At 35.8% G+C, this 20,599-nt stretch overlaps 1 protein-coding gene across 2 annotated transcripts; it reads right to left on the minus strand.

Annotated features, from left to right (window-relative positions):
• Positions 1-1,310: 1,310 nt before the first annotated feature.
• LOC121998185 (kinesin-like protein KIN-14L) lies at positions 1,311-19,574 on the minus strand. Of its 2 annotated transcripts, XM_042552975.1 has the most exons (24): positions 19,274-19,574; positions 18,964-19,188; positions 18,392-18,515; positions 18,007-18,093; positions 17,737-17,907; positions 17,386-17,492; positions 15,896-16,027; positions 14,722-14,900; positions 13,269-13,430; positions 13,057-13,148; positions 11,509-11,660; positions 11,259-11,432; positions 10,502-10,648; positions 9,116-9,307; positions 8,747-8,818; positions 7,593-7,651; positions 7,304-7,520; positions 5,276-5,467; positions 4,957-5,166; positions 4,509-4,862; positions 3,685-3,783; positions 2,494-2,634; positions 2,240-2,398; positions 1,311-2,045 (listed from the first exon to the last, which is right to left on the minus strand). In XM_042552975.1, exons 2-24 carry the CDS (start codon positions 19,168-19,170, stop codon positions 1,593-1,595), a joined length of 3,882 nt encoding a protein of 1,293 aa, XP_042408909.1. In that variant the 5' UTR covers positions 19,171-19,188; positions 19,274-19,574; the 3' UTR covers positions 1,311-1,592. The 2 variants fall into 2 exon arrangements, with proteins under 2 accessions (XP_042408909.1, XP_042408908.1); XM_042552974.1 differs by having other exon boundaries at positions 18,964-19,574.
• Between the last annotated feature and the right edge of the window lie 1,025 nt (positions 19,575-20,599).

A 20,599-nucleotide genomic window follows, 5' to 3' on the forward strand; every position in this document is an offset into this window, starting at 1 on the left:
TCAATTCTCTTACCCCATGAAGACTAGTCGACTGGTAAGTATGGTAATCAATTGGTATCGAGCTGTTGGAATATAACAGTCGATTTTTTCATAGAGGTCAGCCTATTTGTAACTTTACCAATTGACTAGCTGCAGGAAAACAACTTGGATGTTTTCCCCCGAGCTCTATATAATAGAGTTTAGGATGACTAGCTTGGGTAATAAAATAGACTTAGTTAAAATCTATTAGAGTCTTCCAAACTCTCATGTGATCAAGCGTGCTTGTGCGAGATTATGGTAAGGTTTCTCCACCCACAAAGAGTTACTTGAGCTAGTTGGGATTTTTCAGGGAACCATTCATTGATGGATCGTGACAACCGTAAAGTAGGAATTCTAATCTTCGAACCACGTAAACGAATGTGTTAGAGATTTATTTGTATTTCTTTATAGTTTTTATCTTTCATATTTGTTGTTTTGTATTTCCGCTAAGTTAACAAGTGTAGGAAGTAAACGACGTAGGTGATTGACTATTCACCCCCTCCAGTCAGGCATCAAGATCCCAATGATTAGTATTAAAACAAGGAGCGCTCTTAAAGGACTAATCGTCTAAAGGAGCAAACGTTAGAGGAAAAAGATGGAGTCAGAAGGACCATTGGGATAAGATATCCGAATCTCATCTCCTTACAATGGAGATGATTTCGAGTATTGGAGGAAGTAGTTGGAAACTTGGTTCCAAATGGATTGGGATCATTGGACTGCGTTGGAAGTTCCTTTCAAAGTTTCGACGGATAAGAAGGAAAAGTGTCTCCGACCTCAGTATTAGACTAAAAAATAAAGGAAGTAATTGAAGATGAATAAAAAAATAACTAGATTATTATTAAATTTATTATCTTCCAATATTATGTCACGTATAGATATGTATAAATATACTCATGACCTATAACATATGATTGCTCAATATAAAAATTGTATACAAGTCCAAGAAGTAGAGCCTAAGAAAACTCAAATAAATTTTTTTCTAATTTTAGATTGTGTAGCACTAGTTCACTAGAGTTGACAGCTTACGGCAACGTCTTCTCCCGCAGCAGCTCACGATGGCGGCGGCGGCCTCTTCTTCGGCGACAGCTCATGACGCGGGCTGGCGTCGCATGCGGGAGAGATGAAGAGTAGTGGCCCAGAACGTAGAAATGATTAATTTTAAATGATTAATTATATTTATTTTTTATTAATTAATCTCCCCTCCTTCCCAAAGTAAAGATAATTATTTTCCTTCCCCTGCCCATTCATTAATTAACTTTTCCTCACCCACCCAACCAGAGTTTAACGACAAATAAGATTAAAATCACATCTACATTCTGATCAATACAAGTGTACTTACATTTTTTCCGTTCTCATTTTTCTCAAACAGAGAGTAGCAGACGTACAATAAGACTACGATGATTGGTAGAATAACACCTTTTGTTTCATCAATGATTAATTGTAGCGATAAGTTGCTTCACGATACATTCTTCAATCATACACGTTGTAAAAAAGAACCATCTGTACCGTGAATGAAGCTACCGCTTGCACTAACAAGATGAAAAATAGCGTGTAAGATTATTCTCTTGTTGCATTCATGTTTTGACATCTTTTAACAGTCCACCTTTATCCAGCTCTGCGACTAGATCTTTCAGTGATGGAACTTTACCGGCCAAGGTCCTGTACAATCTGGAATACCTGGCTCTTGTACCATCGGCTGTTCGTGCGAGGGCTAGCAAACTAATTGCTTCGGGCAATTGATCAAACACCTTTTTGATCTCCTCAAAACTAATATCAGCAAGAACAGAAGGCCTTGGAACAACTCTGATGATCTCACCGCCCTTGGGCTCATCCACACGCGCATCTGCTTTGATGACTAACTCAGAGCTAGAATTTGCACCACATTTCACAATGAAGGGGGCCGTAGAACCGGTGTTGAATTGTAACACATTCCACTGTGATACAACCTCTGCACTAGAAATCGAATCTGCTAGTGGTTGTAATGCTCGTGTTTCATCATCTAGGGAATCATCTCTTTCAGGGATCTTCTGCAAAATTAGGACGATTATATGTTAAACTCAGGAATTTGAATCATTGATCTTTACTGTCTTTGTCACTTCAGCTGATGTATTGATCATCTCCAACTCAGCCTTAAATTAATGTTCGCTAACAGACTTCAATACATCATACCAATTGTAGAAAGGAATGATGAAATATATGTGAACTCTTGTGCTCGACATACCTCGACAAGTTTACGAACATCTAAAATTTGCTTTTTAGCACATGGATGATCAATGTCAAGGAGTGATGGCATCCTCTCCAAAAGTTCATCCAGAGTTGCAAGCATCACTTTCCTCTTCGATTTATTAAGAAAACTTGTTGAGGTTTGTCTCATAATTTCCTGCAAGAAAAAAAGTAAATGTTTATTTTCAGCTGGGAGAACCACTATTATTCCTCCAGGAGGTAACCAGAAGAGAGAAAGGAGAAAAAAGGGACCTTGACTTCTTTTAAAATGGTATCCAACGAAATGAGAGATGCCAATCTCGCATCTTCAGCAGCTGTAGAAGGATTTCGGATAGGTGAACCCCCTTGTTCTTTTGTTAATAATGCTGAATCATTTCTCATTTGTTGCAGAATCTATAAAAGAGAAGAAGCAGCAGAACTCAGATTTCTCTAGTGAGCAAATATTTCAAAAAAGGTAGCATGGATTTAAGAAAACCAAGCATGTATCGTCAAACAATTTGACAAACATGTTTTAGAGCAAATTAAGAACATTTCTTAATAACAAACATGAAGCACAATAATAGCATCATCATTATCAAAGCATGTTAGTCCCACTTGAACTTAGCTGCATAAAACTGATGCTCCATTGGGCTCCATCCTAGGGTATAAATCATTAGTGCAAAGACAAACCACAATATATTAGAGGTAATCATGATCTCAAACTGTCGATTGGTAAAATTAGCACAGTCAAAATATATCATTTTGACAGTCGGTAAATGTCACAATGTCACCCATGTCGACAATCTCGGTGGTATCAATTGCGACATGAAAGTTACTGTGATTGAACCTTTGCATTAAATTTCATATATACGGGTCACGAGGAGAAGAGAAAACACTATAAATAGGGAGAGGAGAAGCACCAATTGAAGCAGCACCAGCATCAACAGTGTCACTAGTGTCGAAAAAAAATTGATATGCATCCATATGATGTGGAGAAATCAATTTTAATATCAAATGTCATAAGAACATTTGAAGATAATATTTTGATTTAGTTAACTCTCTATGCTATACATTTGAAGATAAACAAGCTAAGCGAATAGAAGAGCTTTATTATTAAAACTCATTTAAGTTAATCTTGACATCAAACTCAACGATTCTGCCACCAGAACTCAAGTACAGTGCAATACTTTAACCTCCAAAGAAATTATTTCTCTATAGAAATCATGCTAAATTATTTTCATCCATTGATACACTCATTATGCTATTAATTTCTTATTCTTTCTAATTGGACAAAAATACAAAATTCTGGACAGAATTAATCACACTAATACAACAAGTAATTTTACATCTGCCACTGCCAATATTCATTCACAAAACATTAAATAAAGGGAAAGCCATTATTGAATCCCAGTTTTGTTTTTTTGGTAAGTTTTAATTAAGATAGGAAATTGAGTGCTTTAATACCTTTTTCCTCTTATGATCAACAGATTCCAGAGCTGATCGCAGCTTACTGACGTGGGCATGATCCTCAGCTTCCTCTGTTGCCAGAGTACCTGCTATATCCTGTTTAACAAGCATATAATGAGGAAAGTTCCAAGTAGGAAATTTACCAATTGAGAGAGAAATTGGAGTACTTCAACTAAGACTGATGGTTGAGCATTTTAAATTACTGAAATATGCACATTCATCGAGTATTAAAAGATGGACTGTGACCATGAATAACAGGATAAAACATGGAGACGTGTAAACAAGGATATTTCAAATTCCCAGTTAAAATTCATGTATAAAAAAGAATAGATATTCATGGTGCATTTGATTCAAAGAAATAGAACAGTTATTCTAAGGGAATGGAATGGACATAATATTTTATGAATAAAGATTCTTTGATTCATAGAAGAATAGATAAAGAATATCTAGCACTATGTTTATATTAGAAGCATTATTAGGAATAGACAATGAGTTGTTTTGACAACTATAAAATAGCCCAAAATGAAATATTTAGTCAATTAATCTTTAAGCTAACAATGATTGCCTGGTCTTGGTCCTGGTCCAGTGTTAAATGAAATATTTCAGGGGAGTAGACAATCACTTCAACCAAATTTGTTGACCTCAGTCAAACCAGTTCCAGCTCAGAAAAACACTATCCAAGCTACCCGAACTTAACCAAACCTCACTTTACTTAACTACCTTTGGACACATTCCTTATAGGTGACAACCAGCTCCTGAAAGAATGTAATTGGTCATAAAACTCTGGAAATATGCAATCATTAGTAGAGTAATAGTAGCACCTTTAAGTGTTGCAATTGTGATGAATAAACTTGTTTGGTGTATTCAGACAAAAGTTGGCCTAGAGCATCAGTACTTGGAGGCTGTGCAGTACCAAGACCGGCCATCCATCCATCCATAATAGCAGTCGACAAAAGTTCTAGTTGACCAGTTGAACTTCCACTGACAGAATCAATACCCGCAACAGAGAGGAAATCATAATTCTCTGCAAGCCATGACCGAATTTGCCGCTGCAACTCGCCAGCTGGTGTATGAACAAAGAGAGCAGCAAGTGACTTATTTCCAATTGCAAAAGCTTTAGCCTCCTCAGTTATTTCCCGCAGCTTTCCTCCAGAGACATGCTGTCTCCATGTCTCCTACATTTATGAATTAAATAGTACTTAGAAAATGAAAATATGTCATCCAACAAACTAGACAGCAGTTTTTCCTTAATGTGAAAAAATCTGATACCTGGTCAATCCCTCGAAGCTTCAAGACTATGGATGACAACTTGGACTTCCTTTCTTGCTTTATGTTAACCTTAAAACCATGGACTTCTTCAGGGAAAACAGTTCTCGAACCAGAATCATAGTGAACCAGAGACCTACTGGGACTGTTACCACGGCTGGAGCTATTATGGCCAGCATTAGCTTTTTCAAGGAATCGTTCTACCGAAGAAACCTACTAAAAAAGAGTGGAGACCAGATATAAAGGATTTTCACTGTTCTCAAGAAAGAGCAGTTCAGTTAGAAATTCTAGAGTTAATGTAGAAGAGAGTGGGATACATTACCTTGATAGACTGCAGCTCAGGTGATCTAGCAAGCAGAGATCTTATGTATAATATTCTGACACGTGAAACTAGCATAGTATCCATAACCCTCTTAGGTTCCATTTTGCGAATAAAGGAAAAAACAGCATCTCTGATCTCAGCAAGTATTTCGTGTTCCCTAGCAGCACCTGCTTTGATGACTGCAGCCAAAACCTGCAAGACAGTCTATCAGTATGGTATTTGTACTGCATAAAGATTAGTTAGGAAGTTGATTATATTTTACGAGTAAAGACACTCCAGACGCCAAATACAATGAAGTACCAACTACCAACAATAAAAATACCAGCATAAGATAGGAAAGATGAACATTTATGATTATTTTACAGATTATGAGCCAAACAACTCATTGAATTTATTCATCGATAAATAGATTTAACGTGTTAACTATATCAGCAATATTAAAGAAGTAGATAACTCTATATTATAAAAAAAACTAATTTTTAGAGGTGCCAAAAATGAACCTGACCTAACAACCGGGCCCAAGTGAACACGAAAAATATTGGTTTAGGGTTGGGGGTTTTAGGGTTCGGATCAGATCGGGTTGGACCCAAAATTTGATCCAGAAAATAAATTTGGCTTGGGTTGGGTTCGGGTTGACCCGAAATCTGAACTCTGAGGTGTCTGACCCACATATTCTTGTAGTGAGCTTGCTCTGGACTTGAGCTTTCAAGACTGAAGACTTCCATTTTCTTTTCATTTGAGAAGTAAATCGTTGATTTTATTTTCTTCACCTTGGATTTTTCATCTATAAAGGTGAATTCTTTTGTTTCTCAAGTCAATACTTCATCCACATTTGATGTGTTTCCTTTTATTTCTCTTTTTTCATGTTTGTTGTCTCTGGCCCAGAAAAAGCAAATCTTGGTTTTAGTATGGATTTTATTGCTGGGACTAATTTAATAATTTACTTCCTGGGATTTTTTCAGTTTTCTGAATTTTTTGAAAAGTGTCATGTTTAATTATCCATGGATGAAAAGGGTGGGGCTGTAATTTCTAGAATTTATCTCTCTGATTCTTAGTAGTTTAAGTTCCAGTAATACGTTTTTGTTTCCTGAAATTAGCTTTGTATTCAAGGTGTTTGAAACCGCATAAATTTCTTGAAGCTTCTGTTTGTTCCTTGTCACTATATTATTTTTGGTTCATTTAGAAGGTGATTATAAGTATCCGGGTTGGTTGGGTTATTCGGTTGGTCTGGGTTTGGGTTTATAGTTTTCAAGTTGGTTTGGGTTCGGATCGGGTTGAAAATTTTTTTATAATACCCTTACTTTAACCCGACCCGAACCCACCCGACCATCCGAATTGACACCCCTACTAATTTTGTTCAGTAATAACCAAGACAATGTATACTATACTCTTTACATTAAGACTTTGGGGGACTACCCAATTTACACTAAGCATTGGACTATAGTTCTGCATAGGAAGGACAAAATTCACTACATAATTTGTGAGCAAAGATGATACATGCTGCATTAACAACAAGGATTTCAATAGGTTTATAGAAATAAATACTAGTCTAACATGGAACCAAGACAAAAAAAAAACTAGGCACAGACAAGATGCAGTTGACTCTCTCATGCCACCCAAAACATCAAACAAGCTATTACAACCTTTAGCGAGAGACACAGGCACAAATTCATAAAGGTAGAGGAGATAAACTACTCTAGGAAATTCTAGGGTTTTAAGGTCCACTAGATTGAAGGAAGACGAGAAGAAAGATAGGAGGTTTTCATCTCATTTTTTCCTTCTATTCTTTCCTCTCCTCTTCTTCTGTTGGCTCAGGGTTGCAAGATGACTAAGAAGAGAGGTGGGACAAAACGGACAAGTGAGAGAAGGTATATGAAGGAGAAGGGGGAGATAACACAAAGAGAACGAGAAGGGAAATAGAAATTAGGTTGGTGAGTATGATCTTGATCAGCATTGAGATGTATCGTGTAGGCATAGGTGATAAATTTTTATGAACACACTTTATCCACGTCAATAAATAACACATACCAGCATCAAAAGTTTATTAGCACCATCAGATATTGCAGCAAAACTCTCGAACTGGTCAGGATCAAAATCACCGAGTGCAACAGTAAGATATTCTCCAGCAGGTGTTGTCTTAATTTTCTCATTACTTGATTTTACAAGAGCTCCTGTATTTTCATTCTTATCCTGTGAACCAGGCAATGATAGGGCATTGAGGGAAGGCAGTCTGTTGTTATCACCCCTGCCCAAATAGAAAGAATACATATATATTGCAGTCTTCAAAACAAGAACAGAATTTGAATGTGAAACGAACCTGTTCAAATCTTTTCCCTGCATGTCCACAGTTCTTCCAGTAGCAGGGTTCGACAGAATCTGCAGGGCCAAAAAAATTGAGGGCATTGAGATGGAATGATAGACCAAAAATAAAGTTTCTTTTGAGTTTATTCAGTTTGACAAATATTTATAATTCCAACCATGATATACATTACATACCCCAAAGGTTGTTAAGATTGAGAACTTATTTAAGTACAGCGAGAAGTTCACAGGATAGAAGTTTAAATATACAATTTTTTAATTTAAGAAAAATAATTTGTTTTGACAATGTCAAAATAATATGTTATCATCTTGTTACCAAGTCATATTTGTCCCATTCATTGGAATCGGCTAGTCAGCTATATTAACCCTAACCCAATGATTGAACTGAATATGATAATGTTATTATGTGGCAAAAAAAAGGTGAAACCATCACCTCGGCGGCCCCTCCAGGGTGGCCCCACACTTCTTGGAACGGGATAAATCATGGGGGCTTGACCAGCAACAGTAGTGCATGATATTAAAAGCAGTATTCGAAGATTTGAATATTTGATGTTCCCGATATTAAAATATAATACCAAAATTGATTGGCAAGCTACTTATGATCCAAAAGCTTGAGCTGCTAAGAAAGTGACCAATCTATATATTAATTTTCTTAAAGATATGAACTCTTCTCTACAGTACATCAATGTAAGGACATTTAATGAATAGCTCTAGTCAATAAAATTGCTCTCTTGCCAACAAGAGACACCGTGGTATAAGCATGTTATTCACAGCATGCTGTAGGTCCTCGATTTTAGTGCCTACACAGTTTGAATAGTACCAAATAACCTAAATGTCATTTGGAGTCTATTAGTCAAACTTCATTAGACTATATCAAACATGACTGAGACTTTAGATCAACCTCATAGAAATAAGTATAGGATAGAATGCCCAATTACTTGTCAAATAGATGAACCAAGCATCACCTAAATGGTAAAACATATTTGCAAAGTGACACAAAAGCTATATCACTTGATTCATGAAAGAAGTACAGAAATGTGAATTTTTCTATTACGACGTACCGAATTGACTGACAAAAAAGAATGACAAAACTCGTAAGAGAAATGGAAAAAATAGTATGCAAGAAATACTACAAAAAGCTTTGTAAGGAACCTGAGGTGAAGAAGCAACTGATGATTTTTCTGTGAGCCTATCAAATAGCTTCTCATTCTCTTGATGCAATTTCTGCATGCAAAACAATACAAAATCAGAATTCAAGAGGATATTGGCAAACAAAGCAACAAAATAAATAAAAAAGAAAACCAAACTGAGTTAGCATATAATATAATAGAAAAGATAATCAAATACCAAATAATGCATCAAAACATGATATCCAAAATATTATTTTTCATCAAACAACTGAATCCAAAGCAATTCTCATCAGCATTATCCCACATCACCTAAATAAAAATATATCTTATTAACTGTCATGTAAGCATGGAGCTATAACTGAGGACAATAAATTAAACCAGTTTAATATACCTCAATAAGAGCATCCCTCTTTGACAGCTCCTCTTCAAGTTTCTTTGTGACCTGCAAAGACTCGGCAGTATCCTCTGTTCCCTTAGGAGTAGAAAGAACTCCAGTGGGGCTTATCTCAGATCTGCTAGTTGTATGAGCATCACTTGATTGGAGGGCTTCATTGAGTTGAGATTCGATACCCTTTAGTTTGGCCTAGCATGTGGAAGTGAAGACATTCAGGATTTTATAGATTCAAAAGTATTATTTTAGAAAACATGCAAAATCCACCACAAACTTCTTAAGATTCTTGATTGGAAAACTTTGGAGAAATTTTTTACAAAATTATCTAGTACTTGAAACTTGCAACATGTTCATCACCAAAAGCTCTTAATGCAAGATATGTTGTGCTAATGTCAACAAAAATAAAGGGACAAACAAGGCTCAATGACTCCAAAGTTTAAACCCAGTGATATTTCTCCTCCAGTTATGCACAACACTTAAGCCTCCACCGTGGCCACAAACTCTTTGCAGCAAATCATTCAACGATATGCAAAAACTCACAAATATAATATATTAGTATAATTGACCAGGAGACACATAATCTGTTTTCCTTATGTAAATTGTAAACTAAACTAAACCTTGTTCAAGTTATTGTTATTTTTTAAAAAAATGAATTGTTGGAGAACCATAATTCGAAGGTAGCTGCTCTGTTTTTTCCATGAAAAAAAGCTATTCCTAGGCATGTTTTGTTGATGCAGTACTTAATTTTCAATTTTGAGCAAGCTCCAGTATGAAACTTGACGCATTAGCCTAAAGAATGTTTAAGCCTAAGTAGAAAGTATGATTCTATGAGAAAAAAAGCAAATGAGATGAGTGGCAAAGGAAAAAAAAACAAGAAAAATATAGGCACATAATAAAATAAGTAGAAGTGGTAGAAGCATTTGCCGTTTGGAAACAAAAAAGTTGTTAGACTCTGTACAGTCAAGTCTCTCATTTGGATCAGCAAGGTTAGACTCACTAATTCTGACAATGACAGTTTCGCCCAATATTTAACATGTAGAAAACACTAGTGGAAAGCAGAACAGGCACAAATAGGAGTCAAAGAAAAATAGCTTTGCAAAATCTGGCAAAAGATAAGAAGATAGAAGATGTGAATGCTAAAGGACCCAACATCAGAGCTAAACGCTCAAAATTGCAATCAGAATAATATGAAGGAATTGTTTCTATTTTCTACAATCATTTAATATATCCAACATGAATTCAAGTAAAAGCATCAGTGATCAAAGATATTACTGGGGGAAAAAATAAAGATGGGTGAAGGAAGCTTCCCAACTTATATTATCATCTGAATGAAGATAGGGAAATAAAATACAAGATCATAAATCAGTTTTGTTTCAAGGTTTAAACCTGTAGCTTCTGAATGACTTGATCGTGTTCATGGATCTGGGTTTTCTGTTCTTGCTCGGATTGCAACAAGCGAGCAACCTGATTCCGAAGCTGAACATTCTGTTCTTCTTCAACCTTGTGTTTTTCTATCAGTGTTAAATTTTCTGCCTGCAAATAGAAACATGCAGTAGAACATTACCAGTGGCTCTATACTCAACTGCATTAGCCATAGTAATCAAGAATTCGTTCAAACATGCACACGTAGATATGCTAAAATGCAGGCATCAATGTCTGAAATGCACAGCAGGGTGTGAATCATCTAAGAATTCCTTAATTACTATAAAAAAATTAAAATTCCAACTCTTATTATAGGCTTTTTGATCCCACCCCGCATAAGATCCATAGTACTATCAAATCACATGGAGCATGGTAACCAAACATGGATTTGTTCGCTACCAACCAAATCCGACGGCATGGGAAATAAAACTCCAGTACAAAAGGAGGGCCCTTGCATAGGAAACTGAATTTGTAACATCAAGTACCAGCATAATGGTAACAACAATAATCATGATTTAAGGTACCAGTCTAACACCAACTTAGAGATCACAAAATGCCTTAAACAAAACTTCCATACTTCAGGTGTATCAAAAGTTGACTGCAATTTTTTGGAATCTAAACCATTTGATCACAGCAAAATTGAACTTTGAACAACCAATGATTTGGAGATCAATCTTTTAAAAGGGACATAAAACCACAGAGACAAAAACCAAACTAAGACCTTTAAATCTGCTTGAACTGTCAAAGAAGCTTTCTGAGCTTTTTGAACTTCATTGAACAACTGAATGCATTGATCATTAGCATCTTTAAGAGCAAGCTTAAGCTCTGTGACTTCATTCCTAAGATCAAGAACTTCTTTTTCTTTCTCATAAAGTTCCTTTCGTGAATCATTTGCCTAGAAAATAAATAATAATTTCATTACATAGCTCATCAATCCTATAACTATGGCAATTACTTCATAGTGTTCTTACCACATCTTTCCATTTCTTAATTGTATCACGATTACCAAGGCTCAATTCTGCATTTCTTGCTCTAGCAGAAAAGTTTAGCGTAGACAATGCTTTAGAAAGATTTGAAGCATTTGAGCAGACATGTGCAATCAGCAAGGTCTTTGAGCTACCACCTGCCACAGGAAAAGGCATAAAACGTCTAACATTACATTAAAGAATTTGACAATAGGAAACAGAATGCAGTGAAATTAAAATGCAATGCAATGGGCACTGGTTCATCTTATTCATGGTTAATAGAGTAACTGTCATATGATGAAACTTTCTATTAAATGAATTGAGAAAGACACTCTTCAACAACATTATAAAATGGAGCCACAACAGCAGGAAATATTTGAATAGGATATGACATCTGAACCAAAAAGATGAAACATCCAATAGAGCTAATCCCAACTCAAAGAAGACAAAACATAATAACACCGTCTCAAACAGGCTTAATCAAAGTATTTTTTTATAAAAAAAAAACACTCACTTTTTGTATGATCCTCCCCTAAGATAGAAGAATTCACAAAATATTGAGTATAAAAATAAGAATAAGCAAACAGATGATGGAAGGTCAAAATCTAATGGTGAATGCTTCAATGAAATAGAAATACAGAGTCCATAAGGTGTTCAGTCGTCATCCCTTAAGCCAAGTGATGATTATAGGCTGATGATTAAACTAGTCTATTACACATTGACCAGCAATAAGGATATGACTAGGCTTGTTTTCGCCCTACTGAATCTCAGAAGTTTACCATATCATTGTCATGCCATCAATCATAATTGGGGACTATATCAATGGGGTAATCAATCAGAATTGTCAAAAAAAAATGTACAGATTATCATTGAGTTTTCCTACATGAGTAATAATTTCATTGCAATTTTTTAAAGTGAATTGTTCATAATCATGTTGTGTATCTTATAGGACTGAGATCCCTATCGCTCCTGCTATGCTGCCTACAAACAGAGATGAACCTAGTTATGCTCTTATCCTAAATCACTTAGTCGATGAACCAAGGCAGATTGATCCTATCTAATGCAGAAAAGGGAATAATATGAATTTTAAATTTCAAGTTTTGGGTTGTAATAATTATTGGAACTATGTTTTATTTTTCCTTTCTTTTTTTGGGTAGTTTATCATTTGAATGGTAGTAAATTAATAGGGGTAATTGTAGAATATTGTCACTTTTCCTCATTTTCCCTCTTCTTGAGGTTAAGGTTTTCATTGCATGCTATGTCACTATCCCAAAGGACCCAAACATGTAACCTCTAAAATGTTAGAAGGTCTATTGAGCAGGGTTCCATAGACAGAAATCCCATTCAGCAAAAAAAAAAAAAAAAAAAAATGTTCGCATAGACTAAAATCAATGCAAGGAAAGATCCCATACAAAATGAACTCCTAGGCCTGAAGTAGCATTATGTGCTCCCAAGTCCCAAGTCAGTAAAGAAACTACAAACAAATCATCATGACCAAAAATTGCAAAGATATCTTTCATGGAGCATCATATAAAATTTTAAAATAGGGCATACCCAGGGAGTCAGCAAGAATTTGGGTCATCCTCGAATTTTCAAATGGTATAGACTCTTTCTTTGTAGTCAATGAATTTAAAACATCACCCAACCTAATCAGTATAAAAGGAAAACAAAAATTGAAAATAAAAATATAATGAGTTAACATTCTTTAAAGTTCTCAGAAAACATCAAACAAAGAAACATATGAACAAAAAGCATTTCAAACTTACGCAGAAAGTGACTTTGAAACATGTAAAAAGTTTGTTATATGATCTCCTGTAGCATCTTTCACCATAAAGCAATCACTTCCAGGTAAATCAACAAGAGAGAACTTGCTGTAAAGAGTCTCTCTGGTGACCCAATTGGAATACTGAATATGAATTGTAACAATCCTGGGGGAAAGATACAAGGTATGTATGAGATGAAAATGTCACTACAAATATACACAAACAATTTGCATAATTGATGATTTGATTGTAATTTAAATGACCATTTGACAATCAAAGAATTAAAGATGATTGACCCATTAAGAGAATTGAAAAGTTCGCAAATTTTAGTTAAAATGAAAACACTGCTGCAAAATTAACCACAGCATTGCATCTACCATCCATATTACACCAACATATTGGATTGGAATTTTTTTTAACAGCTAATGTATTTGATTTTCATGGATAAAATTGAGATCACTCTGAACAGTTTTTACATTTAAAATGAAAAATTGATGCAAATATCTACATCATACAGGCTACAATTTTGAAGTCAAATACCACAGTTAGAACATGGCACAACTAATTTGGATGTTTAATGTAATGAATGACAATTCTTCAACGTGGTCATCAACATGTATTTGTCCCAACTATGACTGGGGTCGGCTAAATGGCAATTAAAATAATAGTGTAACATAAAATTGCTGGTGTAACTGTTAGATGACTACAATCCTTTTTGGCTTGATTCATCTTTGACTTCCATCTCAAACAAGAGATATTCCATTATGAAGAGAAACAAAAGTGGTTTTCTCAGCCACCTCCTCGATAGTAAGAATAGGAGCCTATTGAGCCCTATGGAAAGATGTCAAAATCCTCAAACATTTCAGTCCCCATAAGGAGAGTTGCTAGTGTTCAAGAAAGAGATATTCTAGCTGCCTGCCAAATGCTGCCGGTCATACATTGCAACGCAAAGCTGAGGGTGGTGTTACCTTCCGTGAGGGGCTGACCATGTCAAGCATCAGAAAAACATGAGTCTTTGGTATAAGTTGCAACAAATGAATTTCTGAAGAAATGGCTAATTCGGAAAAAAGACAAATTGTGTTACAAAAGACAGGAGGGGCGTGTGTAGTTTGACACAAGGAAACAGCAAGAGAAGGTCAGCAGTCAGCAGTCTTGGACTATATCTTATCCACTCAATCAAATATAATTTTTCCAAGTTATGTAAGATTTTGCAGATTAACTTAAGGTTGATATGGACAAATCTGAACCAAATTCATCAATAAACTCCAACCAAAAATGATTCTCCCATATAATAGGCAAATATCAACCAGTTAGGAAATAAATCCTGCCAAAACATGTTCATTTTTGCACAGATTCACAGTTGAACCAACCTGCTCCTAGCACATATAGTCACTCAACTGTGAATCTGAGACAACTATCTTAAAGAATCCTAGCTCAAGACAACTTTTATACATACAAATGCGAGATGATGGCTTTTGATAAATGTGCCCCTCGATTCTGCAGTGCAACTTGAAGTACTTTAGTAAATTCCAAAGGATTGTCTACTTTCTCCTGCACTAGTTCCAAGGATGAATCCTGGCTGCTCAACTGAATGCTTGATGAAGTGCTTAAAGAGTTTGCAAGCAAATCTTGAACCTAGCAGAATATCAAAAGCAAAACAACAAGAAATTAATCTCATAAGAGAAATACATGCCTGCAAATTCTAGCAACTAGAAGTAAAGCCTGTGCTTCCTTAGAGCACTATACAAGGGATGAGAGGTATGGGTATAAAATGAAGGGGGAAGAGAAGTATCTTGCTTGCAATAGTGCCAAAAGGGACAAGAATCGCTTCCTAGAATCTCATGTTGTTGGGTTTGTATGGCCCTTAAAGCTGATGCAGGCAGAGGCTGCCTATTCTGATTCCAGACACAACTTGCAAAGATTATGATGCAAAGACTCGAGAAGGATGATGTCAAAACAGAAGGTTCCATTGAGCAAGGGCATAAGGTTCCTAGGCAATAGAGGGGCTTCCCATCCGAGTTGAGTTGGGTTGGCTATTTACAAGAGAGAAATATCCCTTGTTTTTGTATTTCTCTCCTTAACTTTCAAACCTATGAAATAGTAAAAAAAGAGCTTCCCTCTTTCCCTTCTTCCCACGTGATCAGTTATGGATCACTAAAGAAGTGAGCTGCTATTAACATGAGTTCAAACATTTTTCTCTAGCTCGATGGTTCAATTTTCTCATCTAAGCAGATTGTAACAATTGGTGTCAAAATAAATGTAATCCTAAGCATGGTGAGGTGTTGAAAAGGTTGTCCTCCAAATTGTGTAGTCACCATTGGACCTCACATGTTGATGGGGATTCTCTTTTAAGAATTAAGATTTGATGGGAATTTCAAGCTTTAAGCAAGGAAGATTGAGACATGCCTCAGTTTAGTCATGCAGGAAGAATTGTGAGCTGATAAAAAAAAAGGCTATATAAGCTTCAATGAGTGAGTTACTATTGACATGTTCTTAAGCATTTATGTGTTAGTACTCTATCTATGAAGGTTGTGCCGCCTTGTTTCATCTCATTCTCTCCAAGGAAACCTAGTTCCAGAGATAACTAGGAAACAAATGAAAAATATTTGCAAATTGGAAGTCTTGTAAACCTGTTCATTATGAAGCTCAAAGGCAGTAACATAGAAAGTATACTGAGATGTTGAAGCAGTATCTGAATTAGAAAGATCAAAAAGCTCCTCAAAGCTGCGTAGGTATAAACCACGTTCATGACTAGATCCTTCCTGAAAGCAGGATCTGAATTAGAGATCAAGCAATGCATGCAAGCAATGTCAAACAATGTATTCAACATAAAGAATAACCTTTCAAACTAAAAAGGCAATGATGTCCTGTAATTACTATGGATGCTTGGAAACTGAACTAAAGGACGAAGAGGCTAGAGAAACAAAACTCAATCCCGCTAAACAACAATTTTAAGCTCAATATAGCAATGAGATTATGCAGCTACATAGGGAAATAAAGATTATGAATTGTTGATTATTTAGAGTAACAAAGAGAAAAAAATACAAAAAATGTGTATGCCTAAATGGTTGGGTGATCATCAAACATCCAATATTTAACCAACTCAAAATGTCTTGAGAACAATCTTCCTTCGCAATGCATTCAAGTTTGAACTGTGCAACCACCATTTCCTTCAGTTAATTACTTTCATTATCCTCAACCTAATATAAATAAAATAGAGCACTTAAGAAGCTGCACAAAGACATACAATCTTATCTCCAAAGTGAAGAACATTGTGAAGGTAGTGGGAAGGCTAGGAATTTGCTTATTTCTCCAAGATGTAAGGTTTCAGCTATGTAATGCCATGCCATCCAATCCCAAAACCAGACTCTACCGCTAATGATGAATTTGTTGTCAAGAATGTATACATTGATTGTTTGTTTCTTCAACTTCTCCAAAGAATAAAAAAAAACACACTAGATCCACAAAGTACAAGCAATATGTACCAGTCCATAGAATGGCTAGTTTGCAAAACAAGGATACCAGGATTATACTAGAAATCTGGGGAACTAGGAGAAACCACATTCAATGCACATAAATTCAAGTCATAAGGGTGTGTTGATTCAGGTCACATTACAAAGTTTTACAATTGGTTCTGACCAGCACAAATCAAAACCTTGAGAGCTATATGTTGAAAATGTTTATAATTCAGCAAGGCACATGGTTACGCACAACTTATTTTGGCTTGAATTCAATGATATCGATTGACACAACAATACTGAATAGCTGAATTATGGTTTGATTTAAGTTTTTTAACAGCTTAAAAAAACTGAACAAGAGCACCTGGAACTTGAGAAGAAAAAATAAAATGGATGCTCTAGTTTTAAATGATTAAAAAATAGTATTAATGATTGGATATAATTATAGAAGGACCTTTAAAGAATGTATTGAAAAATCAGTGTTTCATTCATTAAGAAGCAATTTACTAACCCACATAAAAGTCTAAATGGATGTTCACAAAGGTCAGAATCATAATAAATTCAACACATGCAGCTACTTTAACTTTGTTGTAAGCATATTAGGAGGAAACTAAAAGAAAGAAATAATAAGATCAGGAGGGGATCCAATGAAAGAAGAAAACCATTGTGTATGTCTTCCCAGAGCCACTTTGGCCATATGCAAATATAGATACATTATATCCATCCAAAGCTGACTGCACAAATGGTTGAACATCACAAAAGAATTCCCCTGGAAATGTGCATACAACAAGATGTTATGAGAAGTCAGGTAAATGTGCTTAACATGCATGGTATAACAAGCTGAATGGAGAATCAAAATTAGCTAAAAATTGACTCTTTAAACTTTATATTTAACTTCTAAAAAATAATGGAACCACGAACCATAAAACCAGCTTGTCATGCTGGTTCTAACATGTGAACAATTAGCAGAAGTTGGACGCTAGTAAATGTCTAGAATAGAAACATCATTTTACCTTGTCCAACATGAGGGCCATATACTCGATCAAATTCATAATCCTTCTTGGGATTGGCAAGTGAATCATCACAAGTGTTTACCCGGACTGTATATTCATCTGGAAGCTCAATTATTGAAGGGCCTTCATCTTCAAAAAGTGGCCTTATGCGACAATACACTTTAACATTTCCTAAAATAACAAAAAGCTCAAAACATAAGAAAACTGGAACAAGAAATTGTCAAATCTGAAAACAATCAGTTGAAATGAATTAATAGATATTTTATGTACCTTTGGCAGTCAACAAATCATTGAACAATTTTTTCTTCTCATTGATTACGGGAGTTATTCTAGCCTCACTTTCAAGAGAAGCTTGATCTGAAATAGAACACAGATTTAAAACTATGGGCCAATTTAGTTAAATATTAATTATAACCTATTCCACAAGGAAATTTTTTAACTAATACTCTCCGATATGACTTTCTAGTCCTAAAAGAGGAGCCTGATAAAATAGACAGCCATTTTAACCAAGAAATCAATTATACTGACAATACCCTGCAGAAAGGTAACAATCAAACAAACTAGTGAAGACAAAATGGAAAAAAGAAAAATATAGACAGAAACAGTGAGCAAACATTTCTTAAACAAGTAGGGAAAATAGCAGGTTTAGGCTTACCTAATTTCCTAGCCCTGTCTGCAAGTACACCAAGATAGCGTGTAACTCGATCAAGTTTGGCATGAGAGTACTCTTTTAGATCAGTGGCTTCCTGCCTCAGTTCCAAGTAGTAATCTCTTGTGTGCTAAGAAGACAAGTTGACAACAATTATTGGTGCATTAGATATGGTGAAAAAATTGCATAAAATGAGACAAAAGGATCGAGTCATCATTTCCTTCACTAAACACATTTAAATATTGAACCTTTCAAAAGTATCTATGCAACCTACTCCGTAGCTAAAAATTCAACTTTCATCAGGTCGTTTTGGCTATCAATTTGATGTGTTCAAAATTTTAAGCAAATTTATTCCAAACTTAATGGTTTACCTTTCTAGTTTCTTAACGTTGTGAATTATCCATATAATTCTTCAATGTTCAAGAAACCAACCAACTCAAATTCAAGTTTGGTTTCATGTCACATGACGTAAAAATAATAACTTTGTTAAAGGAAGTGCGACTTCGAGTTTGGGAGGGGAGTTTACAAAAGAGGAAAGGAAGATAAATCCAAAAAGAAAGGGAGGCAAAAAAACGAACCTTTACTTGTTTTTCCAGCTTCTGGAGCCGAACGGCAATCGACTTTTTCGAAGAGTCTGGGCGGGGAGTTAGAGACGGCTGCGAAGGCTGCGAAACCGACAATGGTCGGACCAGGGGTCGGGAGCCCCGGTCCTCGCCGACGTCGGCCGACCTTCTCGGCTCGAAGCCCGGCAAATCCCACGTCCACCGGTTCTTCGGCTCCGCCATTGCCACCGCACCTATTCCCTTGAAGAAAAAACAAACCCTAGATGCAAACCGCTGAGAAAAACAAGAAGATAGAATTGCAAAAAGGTGGGGTTTGGAAAGAGACGAGAGTGGAATAGGAAGGATAGCCAGGGAAGCAAGCGAGGCCTATCTATCTGTTCATCATGGAAGTCGTGAGACGAAGAAACGAGGAGCAGTCGCTGCCATAACTTTTTTTCTTGGCTCAGAAACGGTATTGAGTTGGGTCCGCGTCGATTTGGGCTTGCATTGAATCCAAATTAGGGCTTGAAAAAAAGGTACGAACTCACGGCGATAGCTTTCGCCATGAATGGGGTCAGAGGAAAGGAACGAGAAGGACGAGACAAAAAGGTGAATCAGATGTGGCTGTAGACTTGCTTGCGTTTGAAATCTATTGGAGGAGAAAGAAGACGACGGTTTGGTTCGAATATTTAAAGTAATATATTAATGTCTATAAATAAATCTTCTTTGAAAAATACTTTTAAAATTTAATAATTCTTTTTTAAATACTTAATTAATATATTATTTCACTCTTCCGAACAAGAAAAATGAAATCTCAGGGATAATTACATAAAATGATAGGGTCGAAAATGACAGGTCATTAATTTATATTTCTAATTTTTTTCTAAGATTTTTTTCGTCTATCATTACGCTAAAAAAATATGACACATTTCTTTGTTAATAAAACTGAAGAAACCATTTAACTTGAATACATTAAATATTTATGATACTGTATAATTACGAAGAAAAAATAAATATAACTTCCATCATCTCATCTATTTAGTTTTGTATCATGAATACAAGTTATATTCCTCCCTATTAATCTAGGGATGGATTGACGGGATATTGAGACGACCGATTTACTTTTTTGCCACATGAATGCAAACTATATATTATTATTATTATTATTATTATTATTATTATTATTATTATTATTATCGATTCTGTTCAAAAATTGATGAGATGGATGTTGGGATGTGATGCTCCTTGATCTCCTATGGACTTTGTTCCGACCTGCAACACAGCTGACGTCAGTGCCGAGTTAGGGAAGGGGGCCCCGACGATAGCCCTCCGACGCTCAAGTTAGTCTCCCTTGAAGAATAAGAAGAAGTAGATAGCAAGAAGACTGTAGCGCAATAGTACAATATCACATACCTTCGCTGATACCTGGACCCCCCTTTATACAGGGCTCCGGTAGCACGTGTGCACGCCTCCTAAAACGAGCATGCATCTCAAAGCTTCCCCTAAAAAGACTTGGCAGTAAAGTGTCTCTGACACAGTACCTTACCAGGGCGAGCATATCTCTGAAATGATAGTGAAAACTTCCACCGTACGATCCTCTGTCTGACCATGCCGTCTGTCAGTGGCACTAGCTCCCAAAAGGATGTCGAAATATATCCTACTATGTATGTTA

The sequence above is a fragment of the Zingiber officinale genome, chromosome 6A, assembly GCF_018446385.1.
Source record: "Zingiber officinale cultivar Zhangliang chromosome 6A, Zo_v1.1, whole genome shotgun sequence".
In the NCBI taxonomy this organism is placed as follows: domain Eukaryota; kingdom Viridiplantae; phylum Streptophyta; class Magnoliopsida; order Zingiberales; family Zingiberaceae; genus Zingiber; species Zingiber officinale.